The sequence below is a fragment of the Cyanistes caeruleus genome, chromosome 6 (genome assembly GCF_971803275.1).
Source record: "Cyanistes caeruleus chromosome 6, bCyaCae1.hap1.1, whole genome shotgun sequence".
In the NCBI taxonomy this organism is placed as follows: Eukaryota; Metazoa; Chordata; class Aves; order Passeriformes; family Paridae; genus Cyanistes; species Cyanistes caeruleus.
The window spans coordinates 43905458-43925727 of record NC_141706.1 but is presented as its reverse complement, the minus strand read 5'-3'; the positions used below and the strand labels follow the sequence as shown (position 1 = coordinate 43925727).

Genomic DNA, 20270 nt, shown 5'->3' with positions numbered 1-20270 from the left:
AAAAATCTGATTTTATAAAACACAGCTTGTAATTAAGCTTACAATGTTTGTTTATAGTCTGTTTGAATTAGATCATTACAAAGTGTTGAAAAGGGGGAGAAGATGGGTCACAGGGAAAAATAATTAATAGTAAATAATTTGAAAGTGCTATGGGCTTCAGCAGAACGTAGAGGCAAGATTTCATGTCTGTTTCCAGAGGCGCATCATGAATGAATGTTTTAGGTAGCTCAAGGAATGACCAGCAAAGGCATTGGCAAAAGTAGGGTTAATATTCAAATAGAAGTGTGACACAGTTCATTTGCAAGGTACTGCCTACTGGATGCTTAAAGCACACAGAGAAGAGTCAGACTAAAATGTAAAATCAATCAGTTGAAAACTGAAATCAACCAAGTATGATCTGTGTGGAGACTGGGGATGAAAAAGGGTAAGGATGGGAAAGGGTAAGGATAAAAAGCAATGAGGAAGATCCTCCCAATCAGTCACAAGGTTCAGAGTGGACCCCCTTGCCAAACTTAGCCCCAGACTTGAACAACAGCTAAAGCTTAAAGCTTTTAGCCGCATGTAAACTTAACAGCACTTAACATCAATAGCTTAATTTAAACAATGTAACAAAAGGTTATATAGAATTTATTACAGCACAGCAGTAACTCACTTACAGACCTAATTTACTTACAAATCTAAAGTACTTAATCTGAGAGCAAAGTTCATAGTACAGTTGCTATAGCACATTTACACTTGCATGCACACAGATCTAAAGGAGTATGTACAAGGTATATACCTGTAAAAAATTATCCTGGAGTTCAGTGAACTACTCATGTCAGATGCCTTTGCATCTTCTCAACAAGTGAAGGGGTTGATCCTTGAGCAGCAGGAGTATCAGCCCAGGCTCCATTGGTGGCATTTGACAGCAATCCTCTGAGTACAGAAAACTTGAGTGTTTGCTGCCTCTGAGAGGGAGCTCAGTGCTGTCCCACTCAGAGGGAGATGGCAGCCTGCAGCTGACTGGTGGTCCAGGAGCACTCAAAGGGTCTCACTTCCAACCACTGTTTGTAGGACTGCAAGAGAGTTCAATTTAGTCATAGTAATTTTCCATTCTGTCCACATTTTGGGTTGGTAACTTTCAAAGAAAGTTTGATCACAACTTTGATAACCAGTTCCACTTGGATTGTTACTCATGCAAGAAAAACAAGTTTCCAGGCTGTTCATTAAAAAACAGGCGCTCATTAGATAGCCCAAGTTCCTGGGACCAGACAGTGTTTCTGATGCACTCAGCATGAGCTTAGCCCAGGTGCTGTTTGTCAAGGCCAAGGCCTAACGAGCATTTCTAAGATGATAATGCAGTCCAAGGGGGTAGGGAAGGATTCACCACCACAGAACACCCTGCATCTACATACAGCTTTTCTTGCCAGGTGAGTCTTAGTGCTGGTCCAGGCTTCCTGTGACTCAGCTTGTGAAAGTTGTGTCAGCTGGGCTTCTTAACAGTTCCAGATTGCCCCAGGCCTGTTTCTCTCCTGCTTTACAAAGAGTCTCACTCATCAGAAATTTGGAATATTTGAGGTCTCTATGGATATGTAAAGTGTATCAATGGATTGAGATTATGTTTTTGGCTTGGCTACTGGTTGACTGTTTAATCAAGCTATTTTATTTCTCTGTGGCTTTATTTTCTCAGTGTGTTGATTTTGTTCTTTTTAAGCACATTTTCCCAAGAACAGAGGCTTGTGAGCCTCTCTCTGTCTCCTCCCTTCCCTCACAGTTTTTGGCCCTTTTGATTAGTTTCAATCAAATCTAATAGAGACATGTTTAAAAGCTGTTCATTTTATGTATGTTTAATGATGGTACCCTGAGAGAAGGAGATAGACTAGGTGAGACTTTTAGTGCTCCTACTCAGCAAGTAAAGACTTCATGGGAAGAAGCATTAGATATCAAGGATCCAGCAACAAAGAGAGATGTTAAGAAACTCATCCTAAACTTGAGGGAAACATCAGCTGAAGTTTACATCTTGGGATAAACCAGCAGGTGCTATCAGGAGACATGAGTAGGAAAACAGTCTTAATTTATTTACTGTTTCTGCAACTACTCATGCTGCTCGGACTGAACATATCAACAAAAGGACTGTGTTTTATGAAATCAGCTCACACACACTATCAAAATTATTTGAGAGCCGTAAGAGTGCTAACAGTTCTAATTGTTATGAGTGCATGTACTGTTCGTGACCTTCAGAGAACAGTTGAGATTTGAGCTTCTCTACAGGTCTTTTATGTGATTTTTTATCTGTTTTATTCAATGGAAGAAAAACAAGCAAACTTGCAGTAGTTGGCTTCAAATGGCTGCTGTTTTTTATATTGTAAATGTGCCTAGAGGTACATGATAGGTTCATCTTATAAATGGAAATTAAATTAAATTAAAACAAAACTTCTTCCTGCCACTTGAGCCACTGTAAAAGCAAGATTCTGTTTCAGGGGCTAAGCCATTTTAAAACCGATTTTCCATCAGTCTTAGATAGTAGTAAATTAAACTTTTAGGTGTCTTGATACCTCTGAAGGATTTGTTTCTGAAGATATGAACAAGAGCAAAAAAAGACATGAATTCAAGAACCAATGAAAAACTTCGGATTGTGTAAAGGAACTTAAGATTGAAATACATACATAAAATATTTAATTTGCAAATAGAAAATTAAAGATTTAATGCTGATAATGCAATCCATTCTGGTTTTCTTGCAATTAAAGGTTAGAGTAAAAAGTATTTACATTAACCTTGCAAGAATAAGCTTGCAGAGAGTATGAGGGCTAAATAACGTGAAGACTCAGTTCTCAGAATGAAAAAGGTTAATAGAGGCACATAAATGAGCTGTCACCTGTTTAGTTCCTCCTTCCTTAAGAGGAACTTCCTAAAAGAGTGAAGGCATTGTGAGAATTTTATACACACAGTATATAAATAAAAAGTAGTAATGTTGTTTATTATTAGAATACTAATTCATCTTGAGCTTTTGGTGTATGACATGATTCTAAGTTGTGCATGACATGATCCTAACCAGCTCCCAGTATGTGTGGTTTTTTTATTGTATTGCTAACATGTATTGGGAACTTGAAGGTTTATAGATGTGAATTGTTAGTACATAATTTTTTTGAGTTACAGTTAGATACACATATTGCTGAAAAACCAAACCAAACAAACAAAAACCCCAAACACACCATAGTTATTGAGACAAAATTTTGTGAAAGATTAATCTAGGAGATTTGTGCACTGTAGACAGCAGTGCTGTTAACATTAAATGGACAAAAGTAGCTGCATAAAGCCATTACTTCATATCTCTGCTCCTTTTGTTCTTTTTGTAATAAACACTTCCATTTTTGAAGAAGAAAAAAGTTGAGGCTAGCTGTTCCATCAGAAGAAAATATAATAGCTTTTTTTTCTCCCTCCTTTAGGTAAGTGGGTATTAGAAATTACAGTAATTTTGGCAAGAGTTCAAGGGTTAATGTAACAGATAAATAAAAGGAATTTTCTGTAAATTGAGCCCTGCATTATTTCACTTGTCTTGCTTTTCCAAACCTAACTCATTTAATTTTAAAAAGTAAATACTTAAATTCTTCCTGACAGTGTGCTTTGCTTTTACTATCGTTTATTACTTCAATTATACTTGGTATCACTTAGAACAATCTGCCATTTGGAAATTTCAGTATAGCCTGCAGCTTAGTTTAAAGTCTGGCTGCTATTGTAACATGTACAGCATATGACACTAATGTATCAAAATTAGATTTGATCATCCCTCCTGGTTATATTTATTTCACGTTTCTTTTGTATTCAGTTAACATAAATGTATTAGGAGAGCTGACACATGATGATGGTTATAGAGTAAGAATATTTTAAAGTATTTTGAGTTAAATTTGAAATTTCAGGTAACCTACCAGTCGGTCATTTTTATATATTTGTTCTAATGGAGTAGAGTTTCAAAGCAAGCCTAAAAAACCCTGTTTGTCTCTTTTATCTCCTCGGGGCTGTCTTCCCGACAGCTCAGGTTTAAAATGGCTAAAACAGAGCTCTTAATCTCTTTCTCATTGCCACCTTTCCAGATCACCACAGATAACATGACCATTGTGCCTGTCACTTGTGCCCATAGCCTGAAATCATCTTTAATTTGGTCCACTTTCTGGATTCTTACATTCATCCTATGCTTACAACTCTTCTTTTTCCCACCTAACACTTCTTCCAACATAGCCTTTCTGTACACGCAGTTAAAATTTATTCTCTATATTGTAAACTGTTATTTTGATTGCTGAATCTTCCTTTCTCTGGTCTTGACACTTTCATTCTGCAAGAATGCTGATATAAACAACATTTTTCTAATCTTTAACACCTTTTTACATTTGTAAAATACCTTCTTTGCATTTTTCCATCTCCATTTTGTGTCATGTCTTATGTTTAGATAATGAACTCTCTAGGGCAGTTTGATCTGCATTTAGACTGTTAGAATACTGGTGTGTAAGCTATAGTTCTAGGTGTTTCCAGTGTATCACCAGTTGCTCAAAGTATAATGTTATTTTAGGGCATTTTATTATTTATATTATTGTCTTATTATTTATATTATGTCTCTGGTAGTGATTTGCACTTTGTTAGGCTTACTGTGATGTATACACATAAGAAGTTGTAAATATAGGAAAACAAGCTCAGGAAATAAGTGTGAAGACAATTGGTGGTGAGTTTTGAATAACCATTAACACAGAATTCAGTCATGACAACTATCCATTCTGTGTGCACCAAATCCCATTCTGGTAGATAACACTGGCACCACACCTTTTTGGGAAATCATGTTTTTGTCTGTCCTTAAGGTTTCAATGAGCAGTGGTAGTTGAAGCTCAGTTTCTTTCTCCTACGTCTGTCCTGGGCACTGAATTCTGGGATGCTTCCAATTCAATACAAAGAAATAAAGAATCCAGATTAAAGTTGAAAGAGGATGAGTGCTGGTTCTCCTGTGGTGTAATAATTACAGTGAATGATGGATTCTCAGAATGTATGCTGTGCTTGCAAGAGATCTTGGTTGTTTAGCACTGCTGAATTTCAAGGTCCTCAAATGAGAAATTGAGAAGAAAACTGAAATTCTTCTTTCTAAACTGTTTATGTAAAACCTAGCAGATGAAATAAGCCAGGAAAGCTTTTCAAGTCAATTTCAGGTGTAAGATCTCTTCCATGAATCAAGTGTTGTTGATGAGTCAAATTACCACCATTTGCACTTTTTCAGAAGTTTTTCTTGCTGACCAAGGTGAAGATATCTCATTTGTAAGAAGCATTTGTAAGGACATTTCATCTGTAAGAAGCAGTAAGGAGCACTGTGTTAGCATTGTCTGATCTTCTTCTGATCTTAACTTGAAAAAAGAACAGAATTGCTTACCCAGAACTTAGTTACTCTCCAGACATAAAGTCAGTGACATGCAACTTTGTTTTCTTCTCTTTTATTTTTGTCAGTCATCTGACCACCTGTAATAGAAACAAGGTTTTGATCCTCAGTACTTCTCTTTTAGTTATATACCACTATTCATACTTTATACCATTATCCACCTACTTGCATCCTCTGATTTTAACTCTTAATCCATTACATGTCACAGAGATACCATTCTGCATTTCACTCAAACTGGGTCATTGTCAGATCATTCTTGATAGTAATCATGAGGTGAAATACATTTGACAAGACTTGGAACTCTGAAATAATCTGATTAATTTTCCTTTTCCTCTGAAAAAGTTTCTGCTTTTAGCCTGGAATGTATTCTCACACATATATATGAGTATTAAGCAAACTTTGAAATTGGAAAGAAAAATTGCTGATGGCTTCAGTACACTTGGCATCCAAAAATATGTGTCCCTTGTCAGAAATCCTGCTGAAATTACCACACAGTACACTTTTATCACAGCAAAATTTTTATCCCATGTGAAAGCATGCATCAGTAGTGCTGCTCCATCTGGGTAGCTTTGACAAAAGTGCAAGAACTCAGATCCTATCTAATTAACTGCAGGTATCAGTAACAGGTACACAGGGGCAACCTTTGATAAATGAAATTCAGAGGCAATGATGCCCTCAAGAAGCTGCAATATCTAAACTCTTTATATGTTTTGAATTTTAAAGCTATTTATTTGGCATGTACACTGTCAGCATCACTTGCTTCTAACAGTCTAACAGGGTTTATTGTCTCTGAGTCCAAAGATGGCAAGTAAAGGAGGAAAAATTCTTTTAGTAAATAGTTCAGTATTGATGAATGGTGCAGTGCAGTGATGGTGTATCAGCCCCAGTTCTGCTTTTTGGCAGTTGGTTCAATGAGTTCACTCAGTGTCCAGATGGCCATCCCTCAATCTAGGATCATGTGGGTTTTTTACATTCCACAACACTTCATGTCCAAACTGATTTGCTTCATGCTTTCTCTTTGGCTGGGCAGCCTCATTCTCCATGAGCTTTTCACTTGTTTCTAAGTGTGAGCCTGTCAGTCCCTGATACCTTAGCATTGTCATATTTCAACAGCTAGTTTGACTGTCACTTCACTAAGGAAGCAAAATGGGAATTTTTTTATTTTTTTTTTAATCTGAGGTGCAATTCCTCACTGACTTCTCTGGTGATATAGCCAGTTTAAGATGTGACAACCCTGCTTTCCACTCCTGTCACACTTCAAAAAAAGGTGCCAACAAGTTGTTTTCTTGGGCTATGTTTGAGACCAGTATAAAGAAATGAACTGAATTTAAAACAAAAACCTGGCATATATTTGCCCCCTCAGATTATGTTTGTGATCCGTTTTAAAAATTATCTCATGCCTAAAGAGTAAAGTTGGTTAACTGTGGCCAAAGGAGAGGAGGCCAAGGATAATGATTTATTAGACAGCAATGCTAGAGGAGACTGAAATGAAGCTGAGCCTTGTGTAAACTTAAAGGATAGAACTCTGCCCTGATGAAAATCAATGGATGGGGCTGCATAAGTGCAGAGTTTTGCAGGCTGCAAAGTGCAAAGTTTCTTTAATTAGTGTTTTGATGCAAAACTAAAAGGTAGGAAGGAGAAGTTGTGTTTCTGGGGATTGGGGGGGTTGGAGGGTTTTTTTGTTGTGTATTTTGGAGTTTATCTTATCAAGTCCTCCAAGCTATAGCCAGGAAAGAAAAAAAAACTAAGTGTGCTTCTTGTCACTCTCTTACTGCTCTTACTGGCTTTATTGCTTTCTACAACTACATGGAAGGAGGTTGTAGCGATGCAGAGGTCAGTCTCCTCTCCCAAGTAGCAAGAAACAGGATGAGGAAATTGCCTCCTAGTTACCTAGTTACACTAGGTGCAGTTTTGACTGGATGTTAGGAAATGCTTCTTAACAGAAGGAGTTGACGAACACTGGAACAGGATACCCAGGGAAGTGGTAGAGTTGTCATTCCTAAAGGTACTTAAAAGATATATACATGTGGTGCTTAGTGACATGGTTTAGTGATGGACTTGGCAGTGTTAGGTTAACAGATGATCTTGATGATCTTGGAGGTCTTTTCCAGCTTAAATGATTTTATGATTCTTAGGTAGGAGAGGGTCAATTTTGCAATTAATTGTCTTTTATGACGTTGTTGTTGTTAAGTGTTATCTAAGGGTCCTTCAGCTGCTGTTTGTTGCACATCAGCCTTTCATGTTGCTGTCTGGCTTTATTCTAATCTAGTAAAATAAAGCTCAGTGTAGTGAATGTTGGTATAACAAATTCTATTGCTGGATTGAGTTTAAGTGTTGGTGCAGAAGTGTCCCTAAGTAAGTGTTGTTCAAAATAATTCAGCCATCTACACAAGAGGGAAGAACAGCTGGCTTCAAAGGCACCACAACCGTTTTAGAGTAGGTGTGTATACGGTCTTGTCCAGATAAAACAAATTACTTGTTGGGCATCAAAGAAGAGATTGAAGCCACCTGTGCTTTGTCCAGTCCAACACTGAAGAAAATCCTTTTATTAATAGAAAGACAACCCTGTTCTTTAGTCTGATGCAATTTAAAGCTAACAGAGACGAGACAACTTCCTTTTCTGTTTGTTTGGGGTTTTTTTGAGTCTGCTACTGATAACTGGTGTACACCTTCAGATAAGACAAAGGTAGAATTCCAGAAGGTTCTGTAAAATAACTGTATAATTGCAATTAAATTTCTCTGAAGACTGTGCATGTGTATTGCTTTCATTTAAAGTGCTATGGCAAACTGTTGCTTTTTTGTATAGAATAGCTTCTTGTATGTGCTGAGAGTGGTATCTGTATGTTATGTGTTAACAGCAGTTCACAGTGGAGTCCTTTGAATAACATCAAGGTGGTTGTTTGACAATTTCCATCTACCTAAAGCTGTGGAAACAAGCTGAAAACAGGGGCAAAGACAATTGTCAGTAACTGGTGATGCACTAGGGGATAAAAAAAGATATTCCAGTTTGAATTTTCAGAAATAACTCTTACTGGAATCTCACATTTAATAATTTGAATATATTTGATCAGTATACATAAAGCCTTGCTACATGATGTGAACATTTGCTGCCAGAGGATAATGTTTATCAGAAGGAGTGTTTTGGTTCTTCAATGCAGGTAATTCCAGTGTTCAAGGAATTCCTTAATCTGGTTATATGATTATATCTGAGGACAGGATGGATTTGGAGGAACGCATTTGGCCATTCTAAGCAAGATCTAGAACCATTTCATAGTTTGTAGGGGAGCAGAGTGTGATTTTTACAAAGGTGTCCAGGTTTCATAGAAAATGAGCATTTATCTTAGTTATTCTGGGAGCTATGGAGAATGCAGTAGCTATTCTCCTTTAAAAGCTTTTTGTTTGTAGTAAGCAGTTTGGAATTTGGCTAGAATGGTGAGCTTCTTCATCTTCTCAGATATGTAACTTTTAAAAATATCTCCATTCTTATACTTTAGATATAAATACAAAATTTAGTAATCTTCTGCTGATCAGTGATGGCAATCTTGAAAACATTTTAATAAATGAGGTTGAACCACTCTGCATTCCTGAGATAATATCCACAAAATTTTAGCATCCAGTAGGAAACAGATTTTCACATACCTGTTAATTTAAATAGAAATTTACACCAATGTGTAAAAATAAATAGCACAAACCAATGTGTAAAAATAAATAGCACAAACCAGTGCTGTCAACTAATACACTGAAATTGTGAAAGAACTGTTGTGTAATTTGGTTATTTTACTCATTTTTCTTCACGTGTTTTTAGTGGGTTTGTCTTTTAATAACGTACATTTAGTATAACTGTATGGCTATAGAATATTAATTAAGAATATTCAAACTGATGGTGTTTTATCCCTAATTTTCCAGCTAAGACATTTAGGAAATGATGAAGTACACATTGTCTGGTCAGAACATACTCGAGATTATAGAAGAGGAATAATTCCAACAGAATTCGGTGATGTTCTTATAGTTATCTATCCCATGAAAAACCATATGTTCAGTATCCAGATCATGAAAAAGCCTGAGGTAAGGATTTGTTTTCTTTTGTGTTCACTTCATGTGTTTAACATGAACTGAATTTTATTTAGAATCTGAGGTTTTGGAATAATAGATTGATCTAACAAAGTGGTATCTTAAGCATGGACAGTTGCAGTGGTTTTAGGAGGGAAAAGGAAGAGCTCAGTACAGTGCATAGCAAAATAAGTAACTTGAAATTGCAAAGGCCTGATGCTGTAAAGCATATCTGCTAACAACATAATCTGGAAACAAAGCTAGAATATTTTACATAACAATTTAAATATTACAGTAAACTTGTCAAACTTTTTTATCAAATTCGATACATAACCGAGGTAGTTGAATAATGGCCCATTCCAACCTCCTCCATCCATGTCATAGTCCCTTTTTTTCCTCTCAAACCTATTTTTTACTTTCTTCTTAACTCCACACAAGAATTTGGAGATGAATTCAGTAAAGTAAGACCATTCAGCCCTTAGGATTAAGAACACACATTCTTTTTAAGGACTATTCCCCAAATGTCAGTGCTGCCCTGTTCTTAAAACAGTGGTTTAGGGTTGTGAACACCGAACTGACTGAGTAAAAGTAGTCATGAGTTTTTGTACTACCTGACTTCTGTGTGTGATGTCACTTGCCATGCATTTCTATACTTTATTAAAGTTATTACTACATTCACTCAAATTAATAAATGAGGTATGACAGCAATAGGATTACCTCATTATGATGATTGCCTCTATCTATTGATAGGCATGAAATAATCTGTTTTGTTATTGTTGGATTATTTATATTTTTAACTAATAAGTATGTTCTTTCTTTTACTACTTTAGCTACAAATCATTATCTTATTGGGAGCATGCAGATTAAGAACGAAAGCAAAAATTATGGAAAACGGGGGTTGCTGTTAGTCCAAAAAGAGGTCCTTGTATGTGAAAAAAGTGCCTTCTATCAGATTTCAGTATTCTCAAAACTACAGTAAATGACTAGTGACAAAAATAATACAGAAATCTAAAATTCTTTTGCAGCATTTGTTTCCACTTAGCAGGAAGAATATTTAGTGTACACTCTGCTTCCTTTGCTGTGCTGATGCACAAATTTTGCTGCCCTTCTGCTTTATGTCAGCAGCTTCAGAACTTTATTCACATGTACAGGAAATGAAGATACTTAATATTGAGTGCTTGGTTTGTTTAGTTTTGTTTTAATTGCAAAATGATGATTGATTAGAGAAAAATGTAATGCCAAAACATAAGATCTATCTGTTCTGTTCACCTTTTGGGGCCTAGCTGTACTAAATACTGAGTGTTTCTCTACTGATCTCACAAATAAAGTTTCACAGTTAGGCTCCAGATAGCCAAAACTTTCACCGCAGATTTCTTCTGTAAAGGGCTTACAGTCTTTTTGTTCAGATAATTTAGAAAGGAAGAAAAAAAAAAGGAAATAGAAGATGGGGGTCACTACACTCACAGTAACTGTATAACCCTTTCACAGTGGGTTGGTCCTTATAGACATGTTAATAACTAGAGCCACGATAAAAATATTTTAGAATTTGAGTAATTATTTCTTTTGCTTCTTACCATCTATAAGATTATCATCTAGCCTATCAACCTCATAAACAGCATATGCATGACTGTTCCTAGGATTTTTGCAGCAAATGTTGGAAATTATTTTTGATGAGACATAGTATTCAAATAGTTGCTTAATTTTTTTCAAATGCTGTGTTATCTGTTGCCAAGGATATCAAGCAGTTATATGGCTGTATATTTCCACAAGAGGAAAGGTCTGACTTGCAACACAATAACTGGTTTGATTATCTAGCAATGAGGAGGGAAAAAGACATATATTTGAGTGCTCTATTGTTAATGTTGATTGCTAATTGTTATAGCTATGATCATGTCTTGCTTTATGTTGAACTTCTTAATTTTTTATTCAGGTTCCATTTTTTGGTCCACTCTTTGATGGTGCTATTGTGAATGGAAAAATTCTGCCTATTATGGTTCGTGCAACAGCTATAAATGCAAGTCGTGCATTGAAATCATTAATTCCATTATACCAAAACTTGTATCCTTTCACTCAAATGGTTTCTAAGGCATATACATTCCCTTGCTGTCCTACAGATATGATATTCATGGGTTTTTCTCTTTTTTTCAGATTAATACAGGGATATTTATTTTTTTTATGGTGATTTTACCTTTAGGGAACTTAAACCCATAGAAGAGCATTCAAATGAAGACCATCTTTTTTAATTAAATAAAGAATAGATTAAGTGCAGAAAAATTGCCTCTTTCTAATGTTTTGTAGCATGGGCTTATCATTTCTCATTAACAAAATTATTTTAATGACCATTTTGTGAGTAGTCTTTTTTAAAATAGCGATATTATGATGTTAATAATTATTCTTTCCTAAGATATTTATCCAATATTAGTGTGACTTAGTTTTATTTTCTAGTTCCAAGAATGCTGTTTTCCTTCAAGGTGAGAAGTTTAATAAACTTCTGTCATACAGATTTTGTTATTCAGCTCAAAATACAAAGTTGATATCAAAATCATGTTAGTGTCTTTGTAAATGTTTCAGAAAAGGCTGTCACTTTTCTGTTGTTGCTGTTGAAACTGAAATTGTATGTTTTGGAGGGGTTGTTCTTGGAAGAATAGATTTATCAACCATAAATTAAAAAACACAAGGTAAGTCAGTCACTTATATCTCTTCCCTTACTTTAAATTGAATTCTATTAGTTAAACCAATAAGTTAAAATCAACCTGTTAATTAAATCAACAAGAAATTTTGAATTTCATAAACTGAAAAATAAGTTTAAATTTTGATCCAAAAAGGATTCTGTGCTTAATTTCTAAGCAAGCTGTAAATACTAGTACTTGTCATGTGATAGATTGTTGCTAAAATACTATTTTTTCCATGGCTGACTGTTAATACTTGCAGAGTTTTGGATTAGATATGATGAAATGGATTTACAGATGAATGATGGATGTGTTTTATGTGATCACATTACATGATGTTTGTGCCATTTCTGTAGATGACACATGTTGATTCATTGTATTTTCATGTTTGGAAAGGTCCGATCTTTCTGTCATTACTCAAGTAGCTTAGTCAAAGAATTTAAAATGTATCATCATCATCATCATCAGCTATCAAAAGTGATAGTTTAGAGCATTGTATTGATGTATAGCGATGAGCAATTGAAAAACAATTTGCTTTGAAATAGGAAACTTCCAGTACCAAAAAAACCTCCACAGACTTTGTATGTTTAAACTTCACAGAATATGAATGGTTTTCTGTTTCATATTGCATATTCTTGCCAGCTCAATGTCTAGGAACTGACCAGTTCCACAGAGTTGTGCACTGCATTTTTAATTCAGTTCTCCAAATTGTATGTTTTAATATGCATCAAAGCACACATGTCATTTATGACATAACGTGGCCTCCATTAAAATGCTGCTAAGTCTTCTAGTATGGTTAGTTTGATAAGTGGAAAGTGTTATGTGTATTTGATTTTAGATAGTATTGGTTGGTGGGTTTCATGTCATCACTCAGTAAGCTGATGAAGTACCAGCTGACTGGGCACTGATATTAAAGAGTGGAATTCTTTTTCCATCTGGCTTGGAGAATCTTATATTTACTTATATTTACTGTTCAGTATAATAATCTAAAAATTAAAATGAGGTTATGGGAAGTTCTTTAAAAGCTGTTTCCTTGGCAAGAAATTTGAAAAAAAATCTCTACAAACTTTCCTGGCTTGAATTAGGCTCTGATGGAGTCAGTTGTGTCTGTGGAGTACAGCAAAAAATGCAAAACTTCTGAGTCTGGCCTAAGCCTCAGTGGTATAAAAACCTCTTGATTAAAAATGTCATGGACACGCTCTTGGTGTTCAACCCAGACTTGAGGTCAAGAAGGAATTTCCCTCATACAAGAATGGCTAAGAGTGGTGGATGTTTCCTGTAACATGGACATGGTCTGTTATCTAGAAACATTTGAAAGTTGAATCTAATTATGTTCCTGTGATAGCAGGGAGTTGAAGACGTCAAGGACTGTCTTTATTGTCTCCTGGTTTTTTCCTCTGGGATATTTTAGCTATGGCTGCAGCAGTTCACTTCTGGCTTTTAAGTTTGTAGTGGACTAAAGGGTGTGGGGAGTAGGCGTGGTTAAATAGCTCTTCTGGAGATACTACCAGAATTAATGTCTCTTGCAGAAGACAGGATTCACTAATCAAGGTGGCCTTTCCTTGTGTTGGAATATTGCTGGAGCAAAGAAAAAGAGGGCTCAGAGTGGTGAAAACAGTACATTTGAAGAGGGAGGAAAAAGGAAACAAAAAACACTATTTTTCAGAAAGTACACAAAATGGGAAATTGAAGCTGATAATCAAGGATTTCCACAAGTTTAGGACAATAACAGTGTTAGTGAGAGAGAATCCTGAAGTGATGTTCTTGAAACTGATCTTTATTTACTTATTTATGAACCTCTAAAATACTGAGCAGTGTTAGTTTATTGGGAATTTGGATGATGGTTATCCATGAATGTGGATGTCAAGGGCACAAGAGTACATGAGACTTGCCAAACAAAACTATGTCAGGCACTACATTTCTGTATTAGCCCTTCTTTTTACAGTAGTAGACCAGCAGAAATAGTTAATTTCAAAGCCAGCATGAGTGTATGGATGTCTCTCTGCCTGCAGGTGTGTAGTTTTTCTGGTACTGTGTCATACTTGGTGGGCACTTTTTGACCTAGTAGAGATTTAAAGACATATATGTAGGCCTGTGCTTATCCATTTTTGAAGAATGTTTATAATATCACATTGTAGATCTTGTGGTGATGGACCACTGTAAACGCTTAATTAAACTAAGACTGTGTTCATTTGCTTGTATATGGGATGGGAAAAAATTGGCATTGAGCTTGGCCCTCCTACTTCCAAGGAGAGCTTATCTACGCTCTGAGACAGTGCATTTTCTAAGTGCAGACCTGACTGAAAAAATCAGCTGTCATTTGTAATCAGCAGGGATATTCAGTCCTCTTCACGTAACCTGATTGCAACTTTTTCCTTAATGCGCTGGTCTGTTAATCACAGTGTGGCAATGGTAGCATGTGAATGGTATAATAATGGTTGCATGGATACCTGAAATTCTGGTCATCTCCCTCTATAGTCTTCTCCAACTTTGAGTATGTGTCGTACAGTCTGAAGTAGCTTTCTGAGACTGACATTCTGTCAATCACCTTCCTCTTCCTGATGTTACTTTGACATTTCTGATAGGATACTTAGATAGCAAAACACTTTAAAGATTTGATTTGGTTCATGATTTTAAAGGTTTCATCTGCTCTGTGGTTTTATTCTTTGCACAGAATACTATATAATTGTTTCCATATTGTCATGTTCTAAGATTAAAAATTTACTAAATTTATCAGCAAACATTAGTCATGCATGGCAGGTATCCTGTTTTATTTGATTCTTGACACACTCATTGCTGCAGCTGTGTGAAGAGAATATTTCTATTTTGGGTGGAATTTTTGCATAGGTGTGTGGAATTTGCTTTTGTTTCTCCTTCAAGGATTCTCTGGTGCCCCAATAATTCTTGGTGGCCCGGCTCTCTTACATCAGTACCCCCTCAGTGGCATATATGGACATAGAAACAAGTGGCATATATGGACATAGAAATGGGTGACAAACACAAAATATTTGTCTTGCTAATGAAGCAACAGTAACCCCTCTCTGTCTCAGGGCTGATGCATTTCTTCTCCTCATTGTGTTTGCCATTGTTTTAAGAAGTGCATTCTTATCTCTTGAGTATGCTCAAACTGCACATATGCTAGGAAATCTTCTAACACTTGTAAATGCAAGTGTAATAATGGGACTAAATGTTAAGAACAGTTGTTTTCACTATGATGTAGAATAACACAAATATTTAGGGATTGTTAAATGCTTTTTACTTAGTAAATTGCATTGATATTCTTGCTATGAAGAGTTTTATTCATGGCTCATGTCTCAGACCAAGCACTTTGTCACATTCTGAGTTCAGAATCAACCATGTGTAGGAAATGGATCAACACCAAGTACTTGCAACAATAGAAGTTGTGGCTTCATATAAAACTTATTTGAACTTCCCAAATAAATAGCAGATGTCAGCCAGATGCCAAGAGGTACACCTTTGACATAGTAGGCACCTTCAGTGATCCAGCTTTTTACAATTATTGCAACAAAGCAGGACGAATGCTAGAAACCTTGTGGGAGTGAAATTGCAATTGCGAAAGAATTACTGTCACTTTTTTCATTGTATACAAATTCTGGAGTGACAATTATTATTAAGGAGTTTATAAATTAAGGAATGGTGACAATTTTTCCAAACTATCTGTGCTTCAGACAGTGCAATTCAGACACTTTCTGTCTTACATAGTATTCCCCTATTACAGATGCTAAGGTACTACAGAAGCTACAGATGCCACACAGTAAGAAGCTAAACACACAGTAAGAAATCCTCTTGATCATATTTTAAATCTGAAATTTATAGATACTTTAGAAAACCTGGAATATGCATGACTTTTTTATCCTTAATCATCATAGCATAATTTTCACTTCTTTCTAATAATCTGCAAAGTATTTGACCTCATGCCAAGAACTTTAAAAAGTTCATATGTTAATTATTTTTGAGATTTTGTTTCATCACATGAAGCCAATTCATTTAAATAGCAAAAAAATAATGCTGCTTTAATTATTCCATCTAAGAAATGTTATAGAGTAAATCTTAATCTGAATGACTGGATAAATTAATCTTTGTTATCAAAACTGAAGATTTGACATCCTCCTAACTTTCTTGATATTTTATGGCTAATCAGTTGGTACTTGATGTATTGTAGCTAATCTTTTGACAGTTGTCTTCTAGAAAAAGGAAAGGTATTAACCCCATATGGTGTCTGACAAGGTAGTAACTTATTTATGAATAAATTAATGTCCATGAGTGGTTTGTTAAAAGTTTGCTCTATATTAGAAACTGATCACTCAGGAAAAGCTGATACTCAACTGCCACAAGAAAAGGTTTTTTTAGAACTGGTAGTGTTGCTGTTTGTTGTTTTTGCTTGACCATCTCCTGCCTCGAGAGAATTGCATGTCCTGGAAAAGTGAAGAAAGTGTTCTATATTAATGTCATACAGTGAGCAAAGGATATTCTTCAGATTTCTGGCTACAATTGTTTCATTTAATTAAGAATATTTGTTGTATTTGAGTTTTCAAACTTTAACTTGTGGAGATGTTGAAGATTTCTCACTAGCACAGAAATCTGGAAGTTAAAACTAGATAGCACTGATTCTGGCAGTGCCAGTTTCCCTTTCTCCGTGAAGTTTTCTACCTTTAAGCTGCATGAGCATTTCCAAGGAAAAAGTTGAATAGAGTGATACTGCATCAATGAAAACTGTGTATCAAATGGGAGAGTCCTAAGAGTTGCTTGCTCTCATAGTTTTGGTGTAGTGAAAGGAATAATGCATGAAATTTTGATTGCTCTTCTACTATTTTCTGGTTTAGAAATGTTTTCATCTGCCATATGCCAAGAGTCTGGAAAGTTTGCTATATTTCTGGCAATACATTTTTGGTACAGGACATTTTAATAAGGTTTTAATATACCTGTTACTCTTTTTTTTTCTGTCATCACAGGTGAGAAGACACCAACATTAAAAATCACTTTTTAGAAACTACTTTGTCTTTTATACAAATAATTTTAAAATTTCTGAATTTCAGTGAATATTTATTCCATCCATGATGTCTACTGTTGTAGCCTTTTCTGATACGATTTCAAGTAAGACACATGGATGAGTTCATCACATGACCCCTGCTGTTTCTTCCAGAAAAAAACACAGTTATTTCTGAAATCTGTTTTACTGTTTAACAGTAAAAAATGTTTTCCTAGTTCAAGCAAGACTCATAAGGTACAGAATATGTTGCTCAGTCTTTCCTGTACTTTGAATTGCTCTGGGTGTTCTCCCAGATCCTAGTTCTGATGACAACTTACTTGATATTTTAATAATTATAAATGTGGTTGATTAATTAAATGCCTGCATACAATGATATAGCATGAAAAACTGAAGATTTCCAAGACATGTAGAAGTATGTGATTGTTTTAATGGACCGTTCAGGTATTTTGGTTTTAAGGAATCATGTAGCATTTTCTCTGCACATTATAAGAAACCTAAATATAAGAAGAAAGTCTTATATCTCTATACATCTCTATAGAGTTGTGTGTGTGTCTCCTTGTAGGTATGCAATGACTGTAATAGCTATATTTTTACATTTACTCTATTTTCCCTCTGAAGTAATACATCAAATTAATATATTTTCCTGTGATTTCACAAGTATTTTTGAACAAAAAGAGGCTGTTGTAAGGAAAATGGCTGGGAAAATACCAGAAAGATGTAATACCAAGTTATTTGTATGGCCATGAGTGGCTAAAGTGCTCAGAACGACAAACCATTAATGCAAAAAAAATCAAAATGCACAGTACTTAAATAACTGCTACATTTTAGAATGTTCATGTTCAAGATTAATGTTTTAATGTTATACAGAAAATTAGTGCAGTTTAAAATAGCATATGTAAAGGAATTGTCACAATGGTAATGCGGTGTAATAGAATAATCTGAAATAACTTCTGTATGAATAACATCTTGTTGAAGTTTACCTAATTAAAAAAAACAAAAAACAAAAAAACCCCACCAAACACTAAATGAAAAAAGAGCTAAGATTCCAAAGCATAAATTGTGCTATTTATGTTCGTTAAGTATGGTTTGAAATCCTGTCTTAGGGACATCTTGCCTAACTATATATCTCATGCTGCTCAGTAAATGAGAAGAGTATTGATTGGCATATGCTGCTTAAATCGATCACCTTGACAGCCAGAATTACAGTAATCTGTCAGTATTAATGACTATCTTTCAAGCCTTGATACCTCTCCTTTGCTTGTCTCATCTTGCCTCAGTTCTGTTTGAAGTGCATTTTCTTGAAACCTCTGGTTTTGTCAGGGTAGGTACTTTTGTAGGGTTTTTTGTCCCCTGAGTCCAATTTATTGGCTTGATCATGCAATTAGAGTTAAAATGCAACACCAGGGAGCAAAAGTAGGCAGTGTCCTGAGCACCAATTGGACCTCAGAGGTAGTGCAAACCGGCTCTCAGCCATCATTTATTAGTTACCTGTTGAAAAAATGGGATTGTTTTGCAATGAATAATTCCAAAGCATCACTTTAAATGCCTTTGATTTTAGCCACTAGAGACAACTGATTGAGCCAACATTTTGTGATAGGCTGTTAAACTCTTGCCTTAGTGTTTGTCATGTAGACACTTCAAATAACTGCTGGAGAAATACTTGCAGATGTGTGTACCAAGCTGCTGTGTTTGCTGTGTCTTCATGTAGTGAACATAATTTCACAAGATTTCACTTAGTTTTCATGTGTTTTTAAAGTGAGGAGTAAGTTGAAGCATGACATTGTATTGTTGATCACAACTCTTTGAGTGTGATCATCTAGACAATTCCTGATCCACCAAGTGGTCCATCCATCAAAACCATGTCTCTCAGATTTAGAGACAAGAATATCATGTTGGACAGTGTCAGATGCTTTGCACAGATCCAGGTAGATGACACCAGTTGCTCTTGCCTCAGGTACCAATGCTGTAACACTGTTGTAGAAGGCCACCAAATTTGTGCGTGGTTTGTCCTTAGGACAGCCATGTTGGCTGTTTCAAATCACCACCTTATTTCCCTTTCCTGAAAGGTCTTTGCAGGCATTAAGGTGAAACTGCCTGGCCTGAAACACATTAAAGGGGTAGAGTTAAAGGGATACAGTTTAAGCACATGGGTTCAGTAATGCTGTTGTTATCACAAGATATCTACATGTTTCAGTCAACAATACAGCTTTATTTATTAGCTACTCTTCCCTAATGAAATGCATGGGACTTTCCTGAAAGTGGTAAAAACACAAAATATCAAGTTAGCAAAACTGATTGACTGTAGCCATGTAGTTTTCTACTATTAATTGCATTTATAAAGACCTGAGTGTTGTAGACACTTAGGGGAGGGAGTCAAATATTTTTGTACTGTTTGGATAAAATATATTCTAGATTCTTTTACTTCTACATTCTTTCATAAATATAATTTGCCCATCTGAAGGAGAAATATTGGTTCTACTGATTTCTAAGAAAAATATGGATAGGCTTATGCTGGTGGCATTGTGGTTTAGAACAGAAGAAGGGCAGTGAGCTTTCCTGAAAAGCAGTGACCTGCTTTATCAGCCTCCTAGAACTTCTGAGTCTGGATATGTCAGTACAGATCCCTCGAGGGAAGAGATTTTTTTCTTGTTACAACATATTTTTAAGGGAGGAAAGTTTTGTATGTTGTAAGCTGAAAGTAGTGGAATCTTTCATTATAAAATGTATTTCTAAAGTCTATAAATCTCTTTTTTAAAAAAAAAAAATGCAGGGAGAAGGCTACGAGTCCTTAAACTGGAAAGAAAAAGATAAACTAATCCAATGTTACACAGAGTTGATTGCCTTGTGTGTAACACAAAGTGACAGGTTTTTTGTTAATACCTACTTAACCTTATTAATTAATTAAACATTTTGGGTAACAAAAGCCCTTTGTTAAAATGTTAAGACTCTTGCCCCCTTAAGGTGTTAAAATTCATACAGATTTCTTTGATAACTCTCAGAAATCTGTGAATAAAAGTCTGGGAGATTAAACAGTTTTTCCTGACATTTCTAAAATGTAAAGAAAGAAATGTTTTTAAATTATTTAAGCCCTGGCTTTATTTTGGAAAAAACAGCATTGTGTATTGATTTAATCCTTTTCTTTCCATAA

General features: G+C 35.4%; 1 protein-coding gene across 15 annotated transcripts in view; it reads left to right on the top strand.

The window, feature by feature from the left end:
* The window catches only part of RALGAPA1 (Ral GTPase activating protein catalytic subunit alpha 1), a 132032-nt gene that overhangs the window by 87291 nt on the left and 24471 nt on the right, over positions 1-20270 (top strand). For all 15 annotated transcript variants that reach the window (XM_023927881.2, XM_086894106.1, XM_086894107.1 and 12 more), the window contains 2 exons: positions 9299-9457; positions 11373-11500. In XM_023927881.2, coding sequence (XP_023783649.1) covers positions 9299-9457; positions 11373-11500 — 287 coding nt within the window. The remainder of the gene's footprint in view (positions 1-9298; positions 9458-11372; positions 11501-20270) is intronic.